We start from the raw sequence: 16,033 nt of genomic DNA, 5'->3' as shown, positions 1-16,033 counted from the left end.
GAGGATATATAGCAGGTCTTGAACTGCAGAACCAGACCCCAGGGAGAAGGACACAAACCTGGTACCAAGAGTGCAGGGTCTGGATGTACAGTTTTTAGCAGTCCCATCCCTCTTCTGAACCTCCCAGCATCTCCAAGGCCCAGTATTCTTATGTCCACTATGTCCATAAACAGGATAAGTGCATACACTGGTTTGATTGTGCTCACACCCCTGCTCCCTGGGCCCAGGCTTCCAGTGGGGAATATGGCTAGACCTACCCCTGGGCAGAAATGGGAGATCCCCAGAGACCCTCTCTTAAGACCCTTAGGACCTTTCCCTGGGGTTCCCCCTATTCCTCTTAGGACTTCAAAGACCTCTCCAGGTTAGGACTGACTTGTGAGTGGGTCAAACAGCTCTTAAGACTACACTCCTCACCCTCCGCTAGCTTTCCTGTCTACTCTCTGAAGGGAGTATCAGAAATAAGATAATTTGGAGTTGTAAATCCTATAAAAATAAAACAGCCCTGACCAGTTTTGCTCAGCGGTTAGAGCGTCGGCCTGCGGTCCGGTGAGACCCGGGTTCGGTTCCCGCTAAGGGCGCATACCTTGGTTGCGGTTTGTCCCTGGCCCTGGTTGGGTCGTGTGGGTGGCAGCCACTCGATGTGTCCCTTTCACGTCGATGTTTTTCCCTCTCTCTCTCTCTCTCTCTGTTCCTCTCTCCCTCCCACTCTATCTGAACAAAAAATGGAAAAATGTCCTCGGGTGAAGATTAAAAAAAAAAAAAAAAAAAGAACAGAGCAATATGAAACCTATACAAAGTTGTGGGAGCCTCCGGATGCTGTGAAGGAGGAAAGTGTGTCCCAGGCAGAGGATCACACAAAAGACAACCTTAAAGGAAGAGAGAAGCTAGCAGCTGAAGAGAGGAAGCAGGGTGGGGAGCAAGGAGAGGACTTTGTACAGGGGAATGACCCGACCTGGTTTCTCTTTCTAAGACCCCCCTCCTCACTCTTGCTTCCCATTGCCCACAACTCGCGCGGTAAGTGGCCGGAGCTGCCACTTCAAGAGGGACCATAAGAGCTAAAACACCGAAGAGAACTGGCTCCCGCGGGGCCTCCAAGTGTCAGGGCTGTGAGATCCAACAAACGAACAACCCTCACAGGGTCGCCATCCTTCCAGTTAGGTGGCGGGTACGCAAAGGACACAGGTTCTGCCGTAGGGCTGCGGGCGGAGCACTCCTCGGGGAGGTAGTAGTGCGAGTCAACGCACTGGGGCTTGAGCGGGGGAAAGGAATGGAGGTCTGGGCGGGAGAAGCCTGGGGCTCTGGGGAAGGGGGCCCTAGCGGAGGGGCGGAAGGGCAGCGACCTTTAATCGCAGAGGTCCAGGGCCCGAGGGACCGCGGATTCTTGGCCGTTTGAGGCCGCCAGGGGGCGCGGCGTCTGCGTGCGGGGGCGAGGGGCGGGGCTGCGGCGGGCGGGCGCGCGCGCGTACGCGTCGTCTGTCACGGGGCTCCCGGGAGCGGCGCTCGCGGCCTGGGTTCTGGTTCTGCAGCCGTCACCGCCTCCCCTGCCCCAGCGCGCCCCGGCTCGGCCCCATGTATCGCGCTCTGTATGCGTTCCGCTCGGCGGAGCCTAACGCGCTGGCGTTCGCTGCAGGCGAGACGTTCCTGGTGCTGGAGCGCAGCAGCACGCACTGGTGGCTGGCGGCGCGGGCGCGCAGTGGCGAGACGGGCTACGTGCCTCCCGCCTACCTGCGCCGCCTGCAGGTGAGTGCGCCCCTCCTCGCCGGGCTTCCGCGGCCCCTAGGCTGGGCCTTATTGCTGGCTCGCAGGACCGACCCCGGAACGCCAGGTCCCCGGGACCTCCTGTAGAGAGGGAGTTTGAGAACCTGACCCTGAGACCCCAGGTCCACGAGGATCGGGACCGCAAGAGCTCGCACCTCCACATAAAACCAGGCCCTTGATAGCCAAGTCTAAGGACTTAAGACCTACCAAAAACCCGGCTCTGGGACTGAGACTCCTTGGGATCCTAGACCCAATGGGACCCAGTATCTGAACCCTCATCTAAACGGAATTCAAGAGTCAGACTTGGATTCCAGCCACACTGAATTCGAACCAGTTCCCCAGATCCCTAAGACTCCAGACCCTTAATCGGCCCCTCCTCTGTATCCCCAGGATCCCACACTCTTGCCTCTCACCCTCAGACCTCACCTGGAGCCATTGCTTCCACCACTCAGACTTGGGCTACCCTGGATACCACCTGTTTCCACAACCATCCTCCATGTCCTCACTCCCCCCCCCCACACACACACACTTGGACCCTGTAGACATGGGCACCCCCATCCCCTCAAAACCCCGAGACTTCAGTGTCTTTCACTATCCTATATTTAGCCACTCCCTAAGCTCTTCCTAAGACCACCCACCCACCCACTTTGAACCAAGGATCCCAGCCCCTGCAGACACTTCCTGGCACTACTCCCCACCCCCACTCCCACCCCCCCAGCCTCAGGTCCTGACTTTTCACACTTCCTTTCTTTGAAAGTGAGGGACCTCCATCCCTCCTTGTCCCCAGCCTGGAGGGGGGCTGCTCCCATTGTGAGGAAATGAGACCTCCCCATGGCTTCCCCTGGTATAATTATGGCCCCATTTCTTTCCAGTGGAGGCTGCAGCCCCAGTTCCTGTTTCCCTAAGAATAGTTCTGCTGTTGTGGCTGGGGGACAGTGTTTCCAGCTGGTCCTTTCTGACCACAGGGAAGAAAGGCCTGGAGACTCCAGGCCTGGCCAGTGCCAGACACCCCGTGCCATCCTAGCCCCTAGCCTTTAGTAAACATCTTGTCCCAGCCCAGTTCAGGACAGAAATAACAGGATAAATTTGGAGATGTCATCTGGTCTTACCAGAGGAATGGTCCCTGGGCCCTGAACCCTCGGCCTGATCCCATCTAGGCGTGCCTGGAGTGACAGTGGGGACTGCTGGACATCAGGGCTGCTGGGTCTGGAGTGAGCATGTCAGACCCAGCCTCTCTGGGGTTAGGGGTTTGTGGAGGCCTCTGAGGAAAGTCCTGCCTCTGGTACATGGTCCTGTGAAGCCCCCCTGGCCAGGGCCAGTAGGGCAGGGAGTCTAGGGAAGGCAGAAAGGCCACCGTCTTCTCTGTATCATGGTTTCTTTCTACAAATCTCCCTAACTCTCTTTTTCTAACTCTCCACCTTTGTGTGTCTTTCTTCCTGCAAATCTCTCCGTCTGTCTCTGGCCCTCAATTTCTTTCTGCGTTGTCTCCCTCTGCCCGCCTCTCCCCACCCCCTCTCTCTATCTCTGTCTTTCTTATTTTCTCTGTGTGTGTCTTTTTCTCTTTCTGTTCCCTCTTTCTGTCTTCTGTTGCCCTGTACTCTGGAACGCCCCATGTTACCTGCATGACTTTGCTGACCTCTACATGCATCCATCTGTCCCCATCAAACCTGCTCTGTAGAGATGTCACCTTGGTTCTGAAACTTCTTTGTAGCCTGATGGACCATGTGTGTTAGGAACAGGGGAGGAGGGGTGAGGTGGTTGGTCCCACAGCTGCCACCCCCTATTCCCCACCCCATGCCAGGCAGGCTGGGTAGACTGGGCCTGTGAGTTGCTGAGAATGGCAACACAGAATCTGGGGCAGGGGCCAGACTCCTCTCTTATGTCCTTCCTTTGCCACAAACAGAACTGATGCTTCCTGGAATAGCTTGGGGGAGTGAGGGCTGGTAGCAGGGGTCGGGAGGAGATCCCAGGCCCTGCAGCAGGCTCTGTGCAGAGAGGGCTATAATGGAGTGTGACCTTGGTTTGTGAAGGATCAGCAAGATCCAGAGTGATTTGTTAGGGGTTCCAGACACTGGAGGCTCTCTGCTTGACATCTTAGCCTGAGCTCTGAGTTAAGCCTGGGAATACTCAGACTAGGTGTGTACTCCTGGCCTAAAGTTGGAGGGGTCCCTGGGATGTTTTTGCTCTAGACCTCTGGTTTTCAGAGACATCTTAGCTGAGAGCCTCACTACAGGGTGAAATCCTGAGGGGGGCCCCATCTGCCATGCCCCAACTCCCTGAGTGACGCAGTTGGAGAACCCTATTTTAGTCCAGCTTTCTGTGCTCACGTGTAGCATTCCAGGCTTCAGCTGTAGTGGTCCTTTCTCGGTCCTGGGCTCCATCCTGGGCTGTCAGTATCCTTACTTGGCCCCCAGGTCTAACTGCCCCCACTTGCCCCCCCACCTCAGGGCCTGGAGCAGGATGTTCTCCAGGCCATTGACCGGGCCATTGAGGCTGTGCACAATGCAGCCATGCGGGAAGGTGGCAAGTACAGCTTGGAGCAGCGTGGAGTCCTCCAGTGAGTGGCAGTGGGGGGAGGGCACCTCCCAGTGAACACAGTGGGGTGGGGTCCTTCAGTGGGTACCAGGGAGATGCTCAGGGTAGGGTTGGGGGTAGTGCAGCATGGGGTGGAGCATGGGGGAGGTGGGACAGTCCTGGACTGTGGGGGGCCTAGCATCCCACAGGAAGCATGTGAAGACTCTGGGAGCTGTGAGGTAACACCCCCAGTGATCTCCTTGTTCCTCTGTTAGGAAGCTGATCCATCACCGGAAAGAGACGTTGTCTCGCAGGGGCCCCTCTGCCTCTAGCCCTGCAGCTATGACCCCGTCCACCAGTGATCACCATCTGGATGCTGCTGCTGCCAGGCAGCCCAATGGGGTGTGTCGTACTGGGTTCGAGCGGCAGCACAGCCTGCCCAGTTCTGAGTATCTTGGGGCAGATGGAGGCCTCTACCAGGTACATGGTGAGAATAGCCTGGGGAAGGGAGGTGGTTGGGGTCTGAGGCCTTTGTCCAGAGGCTTGAAGGGTCCGTTTGGGTCAGCAATGCAGCCCAGAACTGTAGCCCTGCCCATGCCAGGAGCACAGGGCCCAAGCCAGGTTGGCGGCCCAGATGGCAGCCTGTCCTCTCACACCTCACTTGTATCTTCCCAGATCCCACCACAGCCTCGCCGAGCGGCACCTGCCACACCACCTCCACCCGTGAAACGCCGAGACCGTGAGGCCCTGGTGGCCTCAGGGAGCGGTGAGAGGCAGGGAATTGTGGAGGCACCATGAGCTTGGAGTGATTGCTCTGCTGTGTCAGGGACTTGGGGGCTCCAGGTTTGGAGGGAGGGCTGAGCACGTGTTGGGGCATTTGGGGGCCCTGGACTTGGTGGGGAGAGCCTGGCAGTGGAACTGGGCCCTGTACTGGGGGACAGGGGCTCTGGGCTTGGATGGGTGGGGCCCCAGGGGGCTGCCCCAGCACAGCATCCACTCTCTGCCCACAGGCGGCCGCAACGCCACACCCTCTGGGGGCAGTTCTGTGTCCAGTGGCTCCTCAGTCAGCAGCACCTCCCTTGACACACTTTATACTGGCTCCAGCTCATCTGAGCTGGGCCCCAGCTGCTCACCCACACCCCCACCTGTGCCCCGCCGTGGCACTCATACCACTGTGTCCCAAGCTCAGCCCCCTCCCTCCAAGGTGCCAGTCCCCGAACCCCCTTCAGAGGAGGTGGAAGTCGATACACCCTCAGCCCCCGATGATCTGGAGGCCCTGGGTGCACTGAGCCTGGGGACCACAGAGGAGAAGGCGGTGGCTGAGACGGCCGTGCCCAGGACCATCGGGGCAGAGCTGATGGAGCTCGTGCGGAGAAACACCGGCCTGAGCCATGAGCTATGCCGCGTGGCCATTGGTGTCGTGGTGGGTCACATCCAGGCCTCCGTGCCAGCCAGCTCACCTATCATGGAACAGGTCCTCCTCTCGCTGGTAGAAGGCAAGGTGAGGGTGGGCAGCAGGGCCCCAGCCTTGGGCCACCCTGCTGCTCCCGCCCCATTCCCACCCTCACACTTGTGCCCGGCCTTTACTTGACAGGTATTTGTTGAGCTCTAGCTCTGGGCCCCACTTTACTGGGTGCTGGAGACATTTAAACTGATCCTTGAAGGAGATAGGGAGGAAGAGCATTCCAGGCAGGGTCTCAGCCTGAACAAAGGCAGGGGCAGGACCGACCTTGGCTCACAGGAGGAAGTGGAATGAGGTCAGCATGGCTGGGACATAGGGAGTGAGCGTGCAGGTGGTGTGGGAGGAGGTGAGTCCTGAGGCAGGTGACAGGCGAGATCAGACGTGGGTGGCCAAGAGCTCTCTCTGGCTGCAAGGAAGGAATGGGCGTAGGACATGAGTGAGGGCACCGCCTCGCTGACCTTGGCAGTGGAGAGAAGTGGGTGCTTCGAGGGCTCTGACGGAGGCCTAAGGCTGGCTCAGACATGAGAGGTGTGTGGGCATCATGGGGCGGGGCACTGGTCCGGGAGCAGGATTGGAGGGCAGCGAGCCCAGTCTACACAGTGGGGGCCTCCTTGGGGTTCCATGGCTCCTGCGGCTTAGGTTTGGGGTTGGAGCAGTGGGTCAATGGGCTTGCCTGTGCTGGGCATGGCAGACACTGCTTGGCTGGCAGTGTTCGAGGGGAACATGGGAGGTGCGTAGATGATAGGCGTGGTGCCACTTTGTGTAGAATTGGAGGGTGTGATCTCAGTCTCACTCAAACAGCCACAGAGTCCATGACCCTCCTCATGGAGGAGGTTTATCCAGGTCTGGGATGAGAGGCAAGTTGTTGGAAAACACTCCACACATGAGTTTCATGCAGAAGCCTGACCCTGGAGGTTATCCAGACTGGGGAGCAGTGGAGTTACTTGGGGAGGGAGGGAGAAGTGGGCTGGTCCCCTTGGGAGCCTTGATGTTGAGGGATGGGTCATGGGAACTGGTATTTGTGGAAGTTTCATGGGGAACAGTGGGGGGGCGGAGAACCTGGGCCTGGTCCCCTCACAGGTCCTAGGAGGACACTGACAAGGGGCTGCTCTTAGGTGAGGCCTGGACTCCTTGCCTGACACTGCCTAGGGCTCATGCCCATGACCTCAGCATCTGGGTTGAGCTTTAGGCCTTGGGGGCTTTTTGGAGATGGTGCTGGGCAGGCAGTGTGCTGAGCCACGATCGCTCTCTCCCCGCAGGACCTGAGCACTGCCCTGCCCTCAGGGCAGGTCTGCCATGACCAGCAGCGGCTGGAGGTGATCTTTGCAGACCTGGCTCGGCGAAAGGACGATGCCCAGCAGCGCAGCTGGGCCCTCTACGAAGATGAGAGCGTCATCCGCTGCTACCTGGAGGAGCTGCTGCACATTCTGGTGCGGAGTGGGGGTCCACAGCTGTCCCCAGTAGGCAGAGCAGCCACCCCCGCCCTGCACAATTTCCCAGTGCTCAGGAGTCTCCCCTCCATGTACTGGGCTCACTGTGTGGCCGCATGGCTCACACTGAGTGACTCTCACACTTCCTCCTCCTCACAGACTGATGCGGACCCTGAAGTTTGCAAGAAAATGTGCAAGAGAAACGAGTTTGAGTCTGTCCTGGCCTTGGTGGCCTACTACCAAATGGTGTGTGCAAGACAGAGGGGAGGGAGTGTGGAAGGACCTGGGTAGAGGTGGGGGTTCCGGGCACTGAGCACACAGGGTCCCCTGCCAGGAGCACCGGGTGTCACTGCGGCTGCTGCTGCTCAAGTGCTTTGGTGCCATGTGCGGCCTAGATGCAGCCATCATCTCCACACTTGTGTCATCCGTGCTGCCTGTGGAACTGGCACGGGACATGCAGACAGACACACAGGGTAAGGCCAGGGGAGCTTCCTGCCATCTGGGGGGTTCCTGCCATCTGTAGGGTCTCTGACTGCCTGCTTTGCCCCCCCAGACCACCAGAAACTTTGTTACTCCGCCCTGATCCTGGCCATGGTCTTCTCCATGGGGGAGGTAGTGCCCTGTGCACACTATGGTAAGAAGGCAGGTCGCTGACCAGCTCACTGCAGGGAGTCCGGAATCAGCTGGAGCTGGGATCCATGGGTGTCTACAGGGCTCATAGAAACCCAGGGAGGCTGGGTGGCATGGGGGAGGGGGCAGGGCCACAGACTTCCATGTGCCCCTCTTACAGAGCACCTGGGCACACCCTTTGCCCAGTTTCTGCTGAGCATTGTGGAGGACGGGCTGCCCTCGGACACCACAGAGCAGCTGCCCGATCTCTGCATGAACCTGCTTCTGGCTCTCAACTTACACCTGCCAGGTAGGGATAGGGCCTGGCCGGGAGGTGGCCGACCACATGGGGGCTCTCCAGGCTTAGCACCTGTGCTCTTGTCCACACCATGTCTTTCCTTAGCCCCTGACCAGAACGTCGTCATGGCCGCTCTGAGCAAACACACCAATGTCAAGATCTTCTCCGAGAAGCTGCTGTTGCTTCTGAACAGAGGGGGTGAGGGCCCAGGAATCTGTGCAGTACCACTTAGATGTCCTGGGACTCCATGACCCCCTAACTCCCTGGGGTGACTCTGGGCCCACCATAAGGACCACCCTGATGCCTCTTCCCTGTCTCCTAGATGACCCTGTGCGCATCTTCAAACATGAACCGCAGCCACCGCACTCCATCCTCAAGTTCCTGCAGGACGTGTTTGCCAGTCCCACCACGGCTGCCATCTTCTACCACACGGACATGATGGTGCTCATCGACATCACCGTGCGGCACATCGCAGATCTGTCGCCCGGAGACAAGGTGCCGGAGGGGGCTTCGGCGGGGACAGTAGCCGTGTAGGAACTAAGACAAAATGGGGGACATGACACTAAATGGAGACAAGGGATGGGGGTGCTGCTGGCACCAGGTAAGTGTGGGAGGCGCCCAGGAGCCTGCCGGATGTGCCAGGACCCAAAGGAGCCAGCCGTGAGGTGATGTGGGGGTGGTCGGTCTGGAGAAAGCTGGAGTGGAGAGAACTGGGGGAGGTGAGAGTGGAAGCGGAGTGCGGAGGCTGTGAGTGCTGCTCTGAGGAAGGAGAAGGGATCTGATGGACGCCCTAGATGGATGGCCAGGAGGGAGCAGCTGCAGCTGTCGGCTGGCGTGCGTTGGTGGGGAGAGGCCGGTGGTGGGAGGAGAGCTCGGGGTTGGGTGTGTTGGAAGTGGGTCTGGCAAGGCTGCCACTCTTGTGTGGCAGCCGATGGACGAGGTGCTGATCGCTGAGGTGGGGGAGAGCTCTGGCACCAGGAAGGAGGGATAGAGCTGTGGATTTGGGTTTTTTATGTTTGTGATGTTTTTATTGATTTTTTTAGAGAGAGAGGAAGGGAGAGGGAGAGATAGATAGAAACATCAATGAGAAACATTGATCAGTTGCCTCCTGCACGCCCCCTACCAGGGATTGAGTCCATCACCAGGCATGTGCCCTGACCAGGAATCGAACCAGTGACCTCTCGGTGCATGGGTCAATGCTCAACCAACTGAGCCACACCAGCCTGGCTTTTTTTTTTTTTTTTAAATATGTTTTTATTGATTTTTTTAGAGAGAGAGAAAGGGAGAGAAAAATATCGACGTGAGAGAGAAACATCAATTGGCTGCCTCCTGCACGCCCCCAACTGGAGATCGAGCCCACAACCCGGGTATGCGCCCTGACTGGGAATCAAACCAAGACCTCTCAGTCCATGGGACAACGCTCAATCCACTGATCCACACTGGCTGGGCTGTTATCTGTAATTCTCACCTGTGGACATGTTGTTATTGATTTTGGAGAGAGGGGAAGGGAGAGAAAGAAAAATATCAATGTGAGAGAGAAACATCTATTGGTTGTGTACTGTACATGCCCTGACCAGGGATAGAACCCACAACCCTTTGGTACACGGGCCAATTCTCCAACCAATTGAGCCACAACAGCCAAGGCTGTTTATTTTTTCAACAACAGTTGTTGTTGTTGTTTTTTCTTTATTGATTTTAGAGAGAGGAAGGGAGAGGGAGTAAGAGATAGAAACATTGATGAGAGAGAACATTGATTGGCCGCCTCCTGCATGCACCCCACTGGGGATCGGGCCCACTACCTGGGCATATGCCCTGACCAGGAATCGAACTGGCGACCTCTTGGTGCATCGGTCGATGCTCAACCACTGAGCCACACCAGCTGGGCTGAACAGGTTTTAATTCACACAGGGAGGATGGGGCTCAGTCCTTCTTGGAGGCTGCCTTCCTTATGGCTGCAAGGACATTGCTTAGCTCCTTTCTCTTCCTCTTGGCATGGATGTGTGTCCCCATCCTCTTCTTTTTTTTTAATCCTCACCTGAGGATATTTTTACATTTATCTTCAGACACAGTGGGAGAGGGAGGGAGAGAGAGAGAGAGAAACATTGATGTGAGAGAGACACATTAATTGGTCACCACCTGTATGACCTCAACTGGGGCTGGGGATGAACCGCAACTGAGGTACATGCCCTTGACTAGAATAGAACCTGGGACTCTTTGGTTCACGGGCCAACACTCTAACCACTGAGCCAAAACAGCCAGGGCTCCACCCTCTTCTTGATGAATTTCAGGGCCCTGTATCCTTAGAGAGTGTGCGGCTCATAGTGGGCAAAGCCACATACCTCTTGGATCATGCTCCGCATGAATTTGGAGTACTTGGTGAGGCATCTGCTGTGGTGGCTGTGCCTTGGCTTGCTCTGTTCTTGGTCACCTGTGGCCCTTGTTGAGGCCTGTGACCATGGGGTAGCACAGAGCCATGGCTGATCCTCCTCAACGGCTGCTGCGGCACAAGGGCTAGAGATGTGTTTTGATGTGTCCAGATTCAGAAGATCCCTGCTAGACATCCAGGTACTGAGGATGTCAGGAAGGCAGCGGGGACTGGAGTGAGACACATCAGAGTTGTCTGTGCATAGATGTGACAGTGATCACTTAGGGAATTGGATGGACAGGTCAGAAGGACGTTCAGGCTCAGCGTGGGACCCAGTAGGGCAAGGAGGGAGAAACTCTGGAGGAAAACCAAGAGAACAGGAGCCCAAAGCCACGTGTTTGGAGGAGGGAGATGAACCATCTCTGCCATTGGGAGCCTGAGTAAGATGAGGACTGAGACTTGGCCACTAGATTGGCCCCTCAGACAGAGGTCAGTGGTGACAGATAGGCCACACCTGTGGAATGGAGGGAAGATAATTTGAGTGGAAAGTTTGAGAGAATTTGAAGTTGGAAAGGAGTGGAAATGGGGAGTGGGGAGGGTTGGAAGCAGTAAATGGAGACAACTCTTGTGAGTTTCTGTGAAGGGGAGCAGGAAAAGGAGGGGTTGCTGGGGGGAGATGAAGGGCTAGGGAGAGTGTTTCAAAGGTGGCAGTCTCTGAGCCAGAGGGAACAATCCAGCAAGCATAGAGAACTAGCCGGTGTTTTGTGGAGGTGGGGGTGCACTACAGAAGGCAAGTAGATAAGGTCACAGGGGAGGGTCCAGGCCCACATGGGGCATGGCTCCTGACAGTTCATTCGGGTGGGGATGGGGGATGTAGGTACTGAAAGAAAACGGGGCTTTCTGAAAGATGGCTTGTTGCCCTGGCCGGGTGGCTCAGTTATTTAGAGCATCATCCCATACACCTAAAGGTTGTGGGGTCGATTCCTGGTCAGGGCACATACCTAGGTTGCTGGTTTGATCCCCGGTTGGAGCGTGTACCAGAGGCTACTGATCGATGTTTTTCACATTGATGTTTCCCTCTCACTCTCTCCTTTCCTCTCTCTCTCTCTCTCTAATCAATAAAAGTATATCCTCGGGTGACGATTTAAAAAAAAAAGAAAAGATGGTTTGGCTGGTTTTCTCCATGAAGCATAAGGCCCGCTGACTGGGCAGTTTAGATTTGGAAAACACAGAAGGTGGGCAATGGTGCTTTAAGGGAGAAGCAAACATGGCTGAGAAAAGTAGAGGGAGTCCCAGGCAGTGCGTGTCCATTGGAAGTTTGTGGTCTGGAATAAGGTTGAGGCCTACATGTGGTTCTGCAGTTGTCTGTTGCTTAGACACCAAGATTTGATTTGCAAGCACTAGGCCTGAGCAGGGTTGGGACTTAGCAGGGTGATGCTGCCAAATCAAAGGTAAAGAGAGAAATGAGAAATGGTGAGGGGGATAGACCAAGAGAAAATGCTGGGTCGGATTAATATATTGGGTGTTTCATGGAATGTAAGGAGCAGCTTGGGTGTCAGATTGGAGAGGCTGTTGGAGCTCTTTAACCCAGGGTGCTGGGAAGGTAAGTTGGGGTTGGGAAATGGAGATGGATTCTGAGCACATGTAGACCATAAGATGATGGCCAGGTCTTAGGGATGGGTTGGATTTGGGGTGTGTGGGGAGAGACAAATTGAAAGAAGACACATGCAGGTTTGGCCTGTGCATTTGGATGGACAGCAGTGATCTTTATTAAGATAAAGAACATGAGAAAGCCTTCAGCTTTGGAAAGATGGGGAAGATTATGAGTTTGATGGTGGCCATAGGGGTTTGAGGATTTTTCAAGATATGCAGGAGATAACAAATAGGCAGTTGGATATTCTCGCCTGGAGCTCGCAGGAAAGGTCTAGGCCAGAGGTATGAGTGTGGGTCACATTTGACGCTGTGGGTGTGAATGAGATCTTTCAGGTTGAGAGGACAGAGTGAGAATCACTCTGATTACTGACAGCGTTACCACGAGGGCTCAGAATTAAAGGAGAGGCAGGGCTCGCCGCTGCTTCTTGCCACCTCATGAGCCAGGACTTCCTCCAGCCAGCCATATTCTGGGACTGTCTATATCCTGAATGATTAATTCATTCACACACTTATCGAAGGCCAGTTCTATGCCAAGTACATTCTGGGTGCTGGGGATGCGACCCTGATCTTCACTGGTGTGGGCTCGTCTACAGCCCCTAGGTCCATGTGGCTGCCATGAGGCAGTAGTGGCTTGTCCTTGTCTGGCCACAGTGCCTCCCTGGGGTCCCTGAGCTTTGTCTGCTCTTCCCACAGCTGCGCATGGAGTACCTCTCCCTGATGTATGCTGTGGTCCGCTCCACGCCCTATCTGCAGCACCGCCACCGGCTCCCTGACCTGCAAGCCACACTGCGGCGTATCTTGACCGAGGAGGATGCCTCACCCCAGTGCCAGATGGACCGCATGATTGTCCGAGAGATGTGCAAGGAATTCCCGGTGCTGGGCGAGGCCCCCAGCTAGCACCTTCCTTTTCACTCTCCCCTGCAGCCCTGTACAGGGATCAGGGGACTTGGGGTTTGGCCCTAAGAATGTTTTGCATTAACAGTATTAGGGAGTGTGGTGGAAGGGTCCTGAGCAGGGCCCTCCACCTGAAGTAGGGCTAATGCAAGGGGCCAAGTTCTGGATTGGGGACCACTCTCTGGGAACAATGCTGAGGCAGAAGGAATTTGTGAGCTGAAGCCCCTCCATCTCCCAGTAGGCTGCCTCTTCAGCATGTACCTCTCCTCTTCTCCCATATACATATGCACACTCAGAGTTCTGCTGCTGCTTCAGGCTAGGCCAGAGCCCCTATCCCCACCTGTCTGGTCTGTGTTCTGGGCTTCAGCAAGCCATGTCCTTGGGGTAAAGGGATGTTTCCCGCCAGCTGTTTTATGCCTTAGCTTTGCAGTAAGTGCTGCTCATGTGCTTCCCCTACCCCCATAGGGGTCACTGCCCCTCGTTCCTATCTCCAGGGGCCTTGGCCAAGCTGCTGCTTTGAAAGCAGAATCTTGGACACAAGCCACCCATCCTTGAGCCTCATAGAATGGGGTGATGGCACTGAGAAAGCCAGTGATAGATTCTATTTTCTCTGTAAAAATGTAGACTGAAAAGCCATGTGTATTTTCCTATGTGCTGCAGCCCACCTTTGGAAATAAATCAGAGGCCTCTGGAAACAGGTTTCTCTGTATGATCCGGGATGGTGGTGGGAAGAGGGTGGGCAGGGGTACTGGGACCTCGGGACCTCATCATTAGCTTGCCCTGACCTCTCCTGCCTGAGGAGGTGATGGTCCCTGGCAGGCCTGTCTTTCAAGGTCCCTAAGCCCTGTTCCAGCCTCTCTTCCTTGAATTCACATTTCTGAACCACAGCCAACCAGTTCCCTGTGGTCCGTTTGCAGGTGACTGCCCCTTCAGGCTTCACTTAAAATCTTTCTTTACCTTGAATGCTATCTCTTCCCCTCCTGTTGAAAACCTACTTCAACCCTGGCTTCTCTGAACACCTAAACCCTGCCCAGCTGTTTTCCTTACTTATTTGTCATGAGGTCCAGCAAGATCCCTCAGTTTTCAGCTTTAGCAGAGATTTGGTTATTATGGTAGGGCAAAAAGAGTATCTAAACAAATATGGGGTCAAATTAGCACTACTGTTTGCAGGGAAGTAGGAGTCATTGGGCAAAAACTTTACAAGTGGGCTCCCAAGTTTAAACATCTTTTACTGTAAGTGGAGGAGTAATCAGGAACCTATTGTCAGACAACCAGTCAGAGTGGTTTCCATCAATCCCTTTCATTTTTTTTTTTTTTTATCCTCACCCGAGGACATTTTTCCATTTTTTGTTCAGATAGAGTGGGAGGGAGAGAGAGGAACGGAGAGAGAGCGAAACATTGATGTGAAAGGAACACATCGAGTGGCTGCCACCCGCACGACCAACCAGGGCCGGGGACAAACTGCAACCGAGGTACATGCCCTTAGCGGGAACCGAACCCGGGTCTCTCTGTACCGCAGGCCGACGCTCTAACCGCTGAGCCAAACCGGCCAGGGCTCATTTTTTTTTTTTTTTTATCCTCACCCAAGGACATTTTTCCATTTTTTGTTCAGATAGAGTGGAAGGAAGAGAGAGAGAGAGAAACGTTGACACATCTAGTGGCTGCCACCCACACGACCAACCAGGGCCAGGGACAAACTGCAACCGGGGCATGCGCCCTTAGCGGACACTGAACCCAGGTCTCTCTGGACCGCAGGCCAACGCTCTAACCTCTGAGTCAAACCGGCCAGGGCAATCCCTTTCATTTTTTATCCAAGTTAATTTTTATCATGATTCCATGCATCCAGAATCCCTGATACTGTGACTTGCGATCATGACCTTTCCTTTCTCATAGGGGTGCTGAAGGCAGAGGGCTTTCCCCCAACAAGACTAATACAGTGAGCACAGAGAGGCCAAGGCTGGGAATGGGTCCCAGGGAAACAGGTCCTTAGGAAGCTGGGACAAGAACATTTGACAAGGAACTCATGGGAGCAAAGCACAGGAGGCTGATGTGATGGGGAGACGTTCTTCCTTTAGCTGTCCACTCTCAGAAGATTAAGCAGAGGCTCACTTGGACCTGAGAAGGGGCTGACAAAATGTTTGGCCCTGGTAAAACTCTGTGACACAACCTGGTCACTTCTCTTCATCCCTTTCCCATCCAGAATCAATAACACTGGCTTTCAGTCATGACTCCTTTCTCACTGAAGTGCTGAAGGCAGAGAACCACAATTCTCCTGAAATACTATAATTCAGTGGAAAGCACAGGTCCTCGGGAAGCTGAGGCAGAAACATTTGACAGCCTCTGTGCCTTGTTGTTCCCACTTATGATGCACAAACCGATGCGAGAAGAACGGGGCTGTGCTGTGCCATCTGTACCAGTGCTGGCACTCACGGACAGTGTGGCCCTATGGCAGGAGGACCAGGAGCCACTGCTGGTTTCCACATGATTGTCCAAGGTGCCCTTGTAGTATGTTTGTATGGGATGTAGATTCTCTATCCTCACGCCATTAGGAGCCCAGACCAGGCATCTGGCTTGAAGCTCTGACCTTAGGGGGTCCTCAAATTCAGAGACAGGAAAGAGCACCACTTGAGCTCATCTACCTGCTTGCTATAGCCACGTGAGGTGTTCATATGGAAGAACCCACGGGAACTCCGCCTCCCGGAAGCGAAGAAGTCAAGAGGTCAAAGAGTGTGTCGTCTGATTGGTTGGTGGTGATGTCATAGTTACAGTTTGGGGTGGGCCAGAGGCCTTAGGTAGGGGTTCTTCGCTGGTTCCAAGCAAGAGCCACGCCCCTTGGAATGTTCTGGGCCCCAGACCTGACCCCCTCCGCGGTCCTGGGACATCCGCACCTACTGCACCTCTCTGCACGTGTTGCCGCAGCCCGTAGGTGCTGCCTTTGCAGGCCGGTTGGTAGAGCACCTCCTGGGATTATCTTTCAGGCTATCCCGGAAGCTGCAGAGCCCCCTCTCCTGAGACAATGAGTCCGCCGTGGGGGGCGGAGCCTCCTATTG

At 55.3% G+C, this 16,033-nt stretch overlaps 1 protein-coding gene across 2 annotated transcripts; it reads left to right on the top strand.

Moving 5' to 3' along the window:
* Nucleotides 1–1,500: 1,500 nt before the first annotated feature.
* Nucleotides 1,501–13,678, top strand: NCKIPSD (NCK interacting protein with SH3 domain). Of its 2 annotated transcripts, none has more exons than XM_036266732.1 (13): nt 1,501–1,740; nt 4,206–4,315; nt 4,548–4,752; nt 4,948–5,038; nt 5,283–5,773; nt 6,994–7,164; nt 7,324–7,410; nt 7,499–7,637; nt 7,718–7,798; nt 7,955–8,083; nt 8,177–8,269; nt 8,394–8,566; nt 12,783–13,678. In XM_036266732.1, the coding sequence occupies exons 1-13, from the start codon at nt 1,570–1,572 to the stop codon at nt 12,984–12,986; spliced, it is 2,145 nt and encodes a 714-aa protein (XP_036122625.1). In that variant the 5' UTR covers nt 1,501–1,569; the 3' UTR covers nt 12,987–13,678. The 2 variants fall into 2 exon arrangements, with proteins under 2 accessions (XP_036122625.1, XP_036122626.1); XM_036266733.1 differs by having other exon boundaries at nt 12,843–13,641.
* Nucleotides 13,679–16,033: the final 2,355 nt, after the last annotated feature.

Source organism: Molossus molossus, unplaced genomic scaffold (genome assembly GCF_014108415.1).
Source record: "Molossus molossus isolate mMolMol1 unplaced genomic scaffold, mMolMol1.p scaffold_m16_p_18, whole genome shotgun sequence".
Taxonomy (NCBI): domain Eukaryota; kingdom Metazoa; phylum Chordata; class Mammalia; order Chiroptera; family Molossidae; genus Molossus; species Molossus molossus.
Note: the sequence above shows the minus strand (reverse complement) of the source record. Positions and strands in the feature narration are given on the sequence as shown.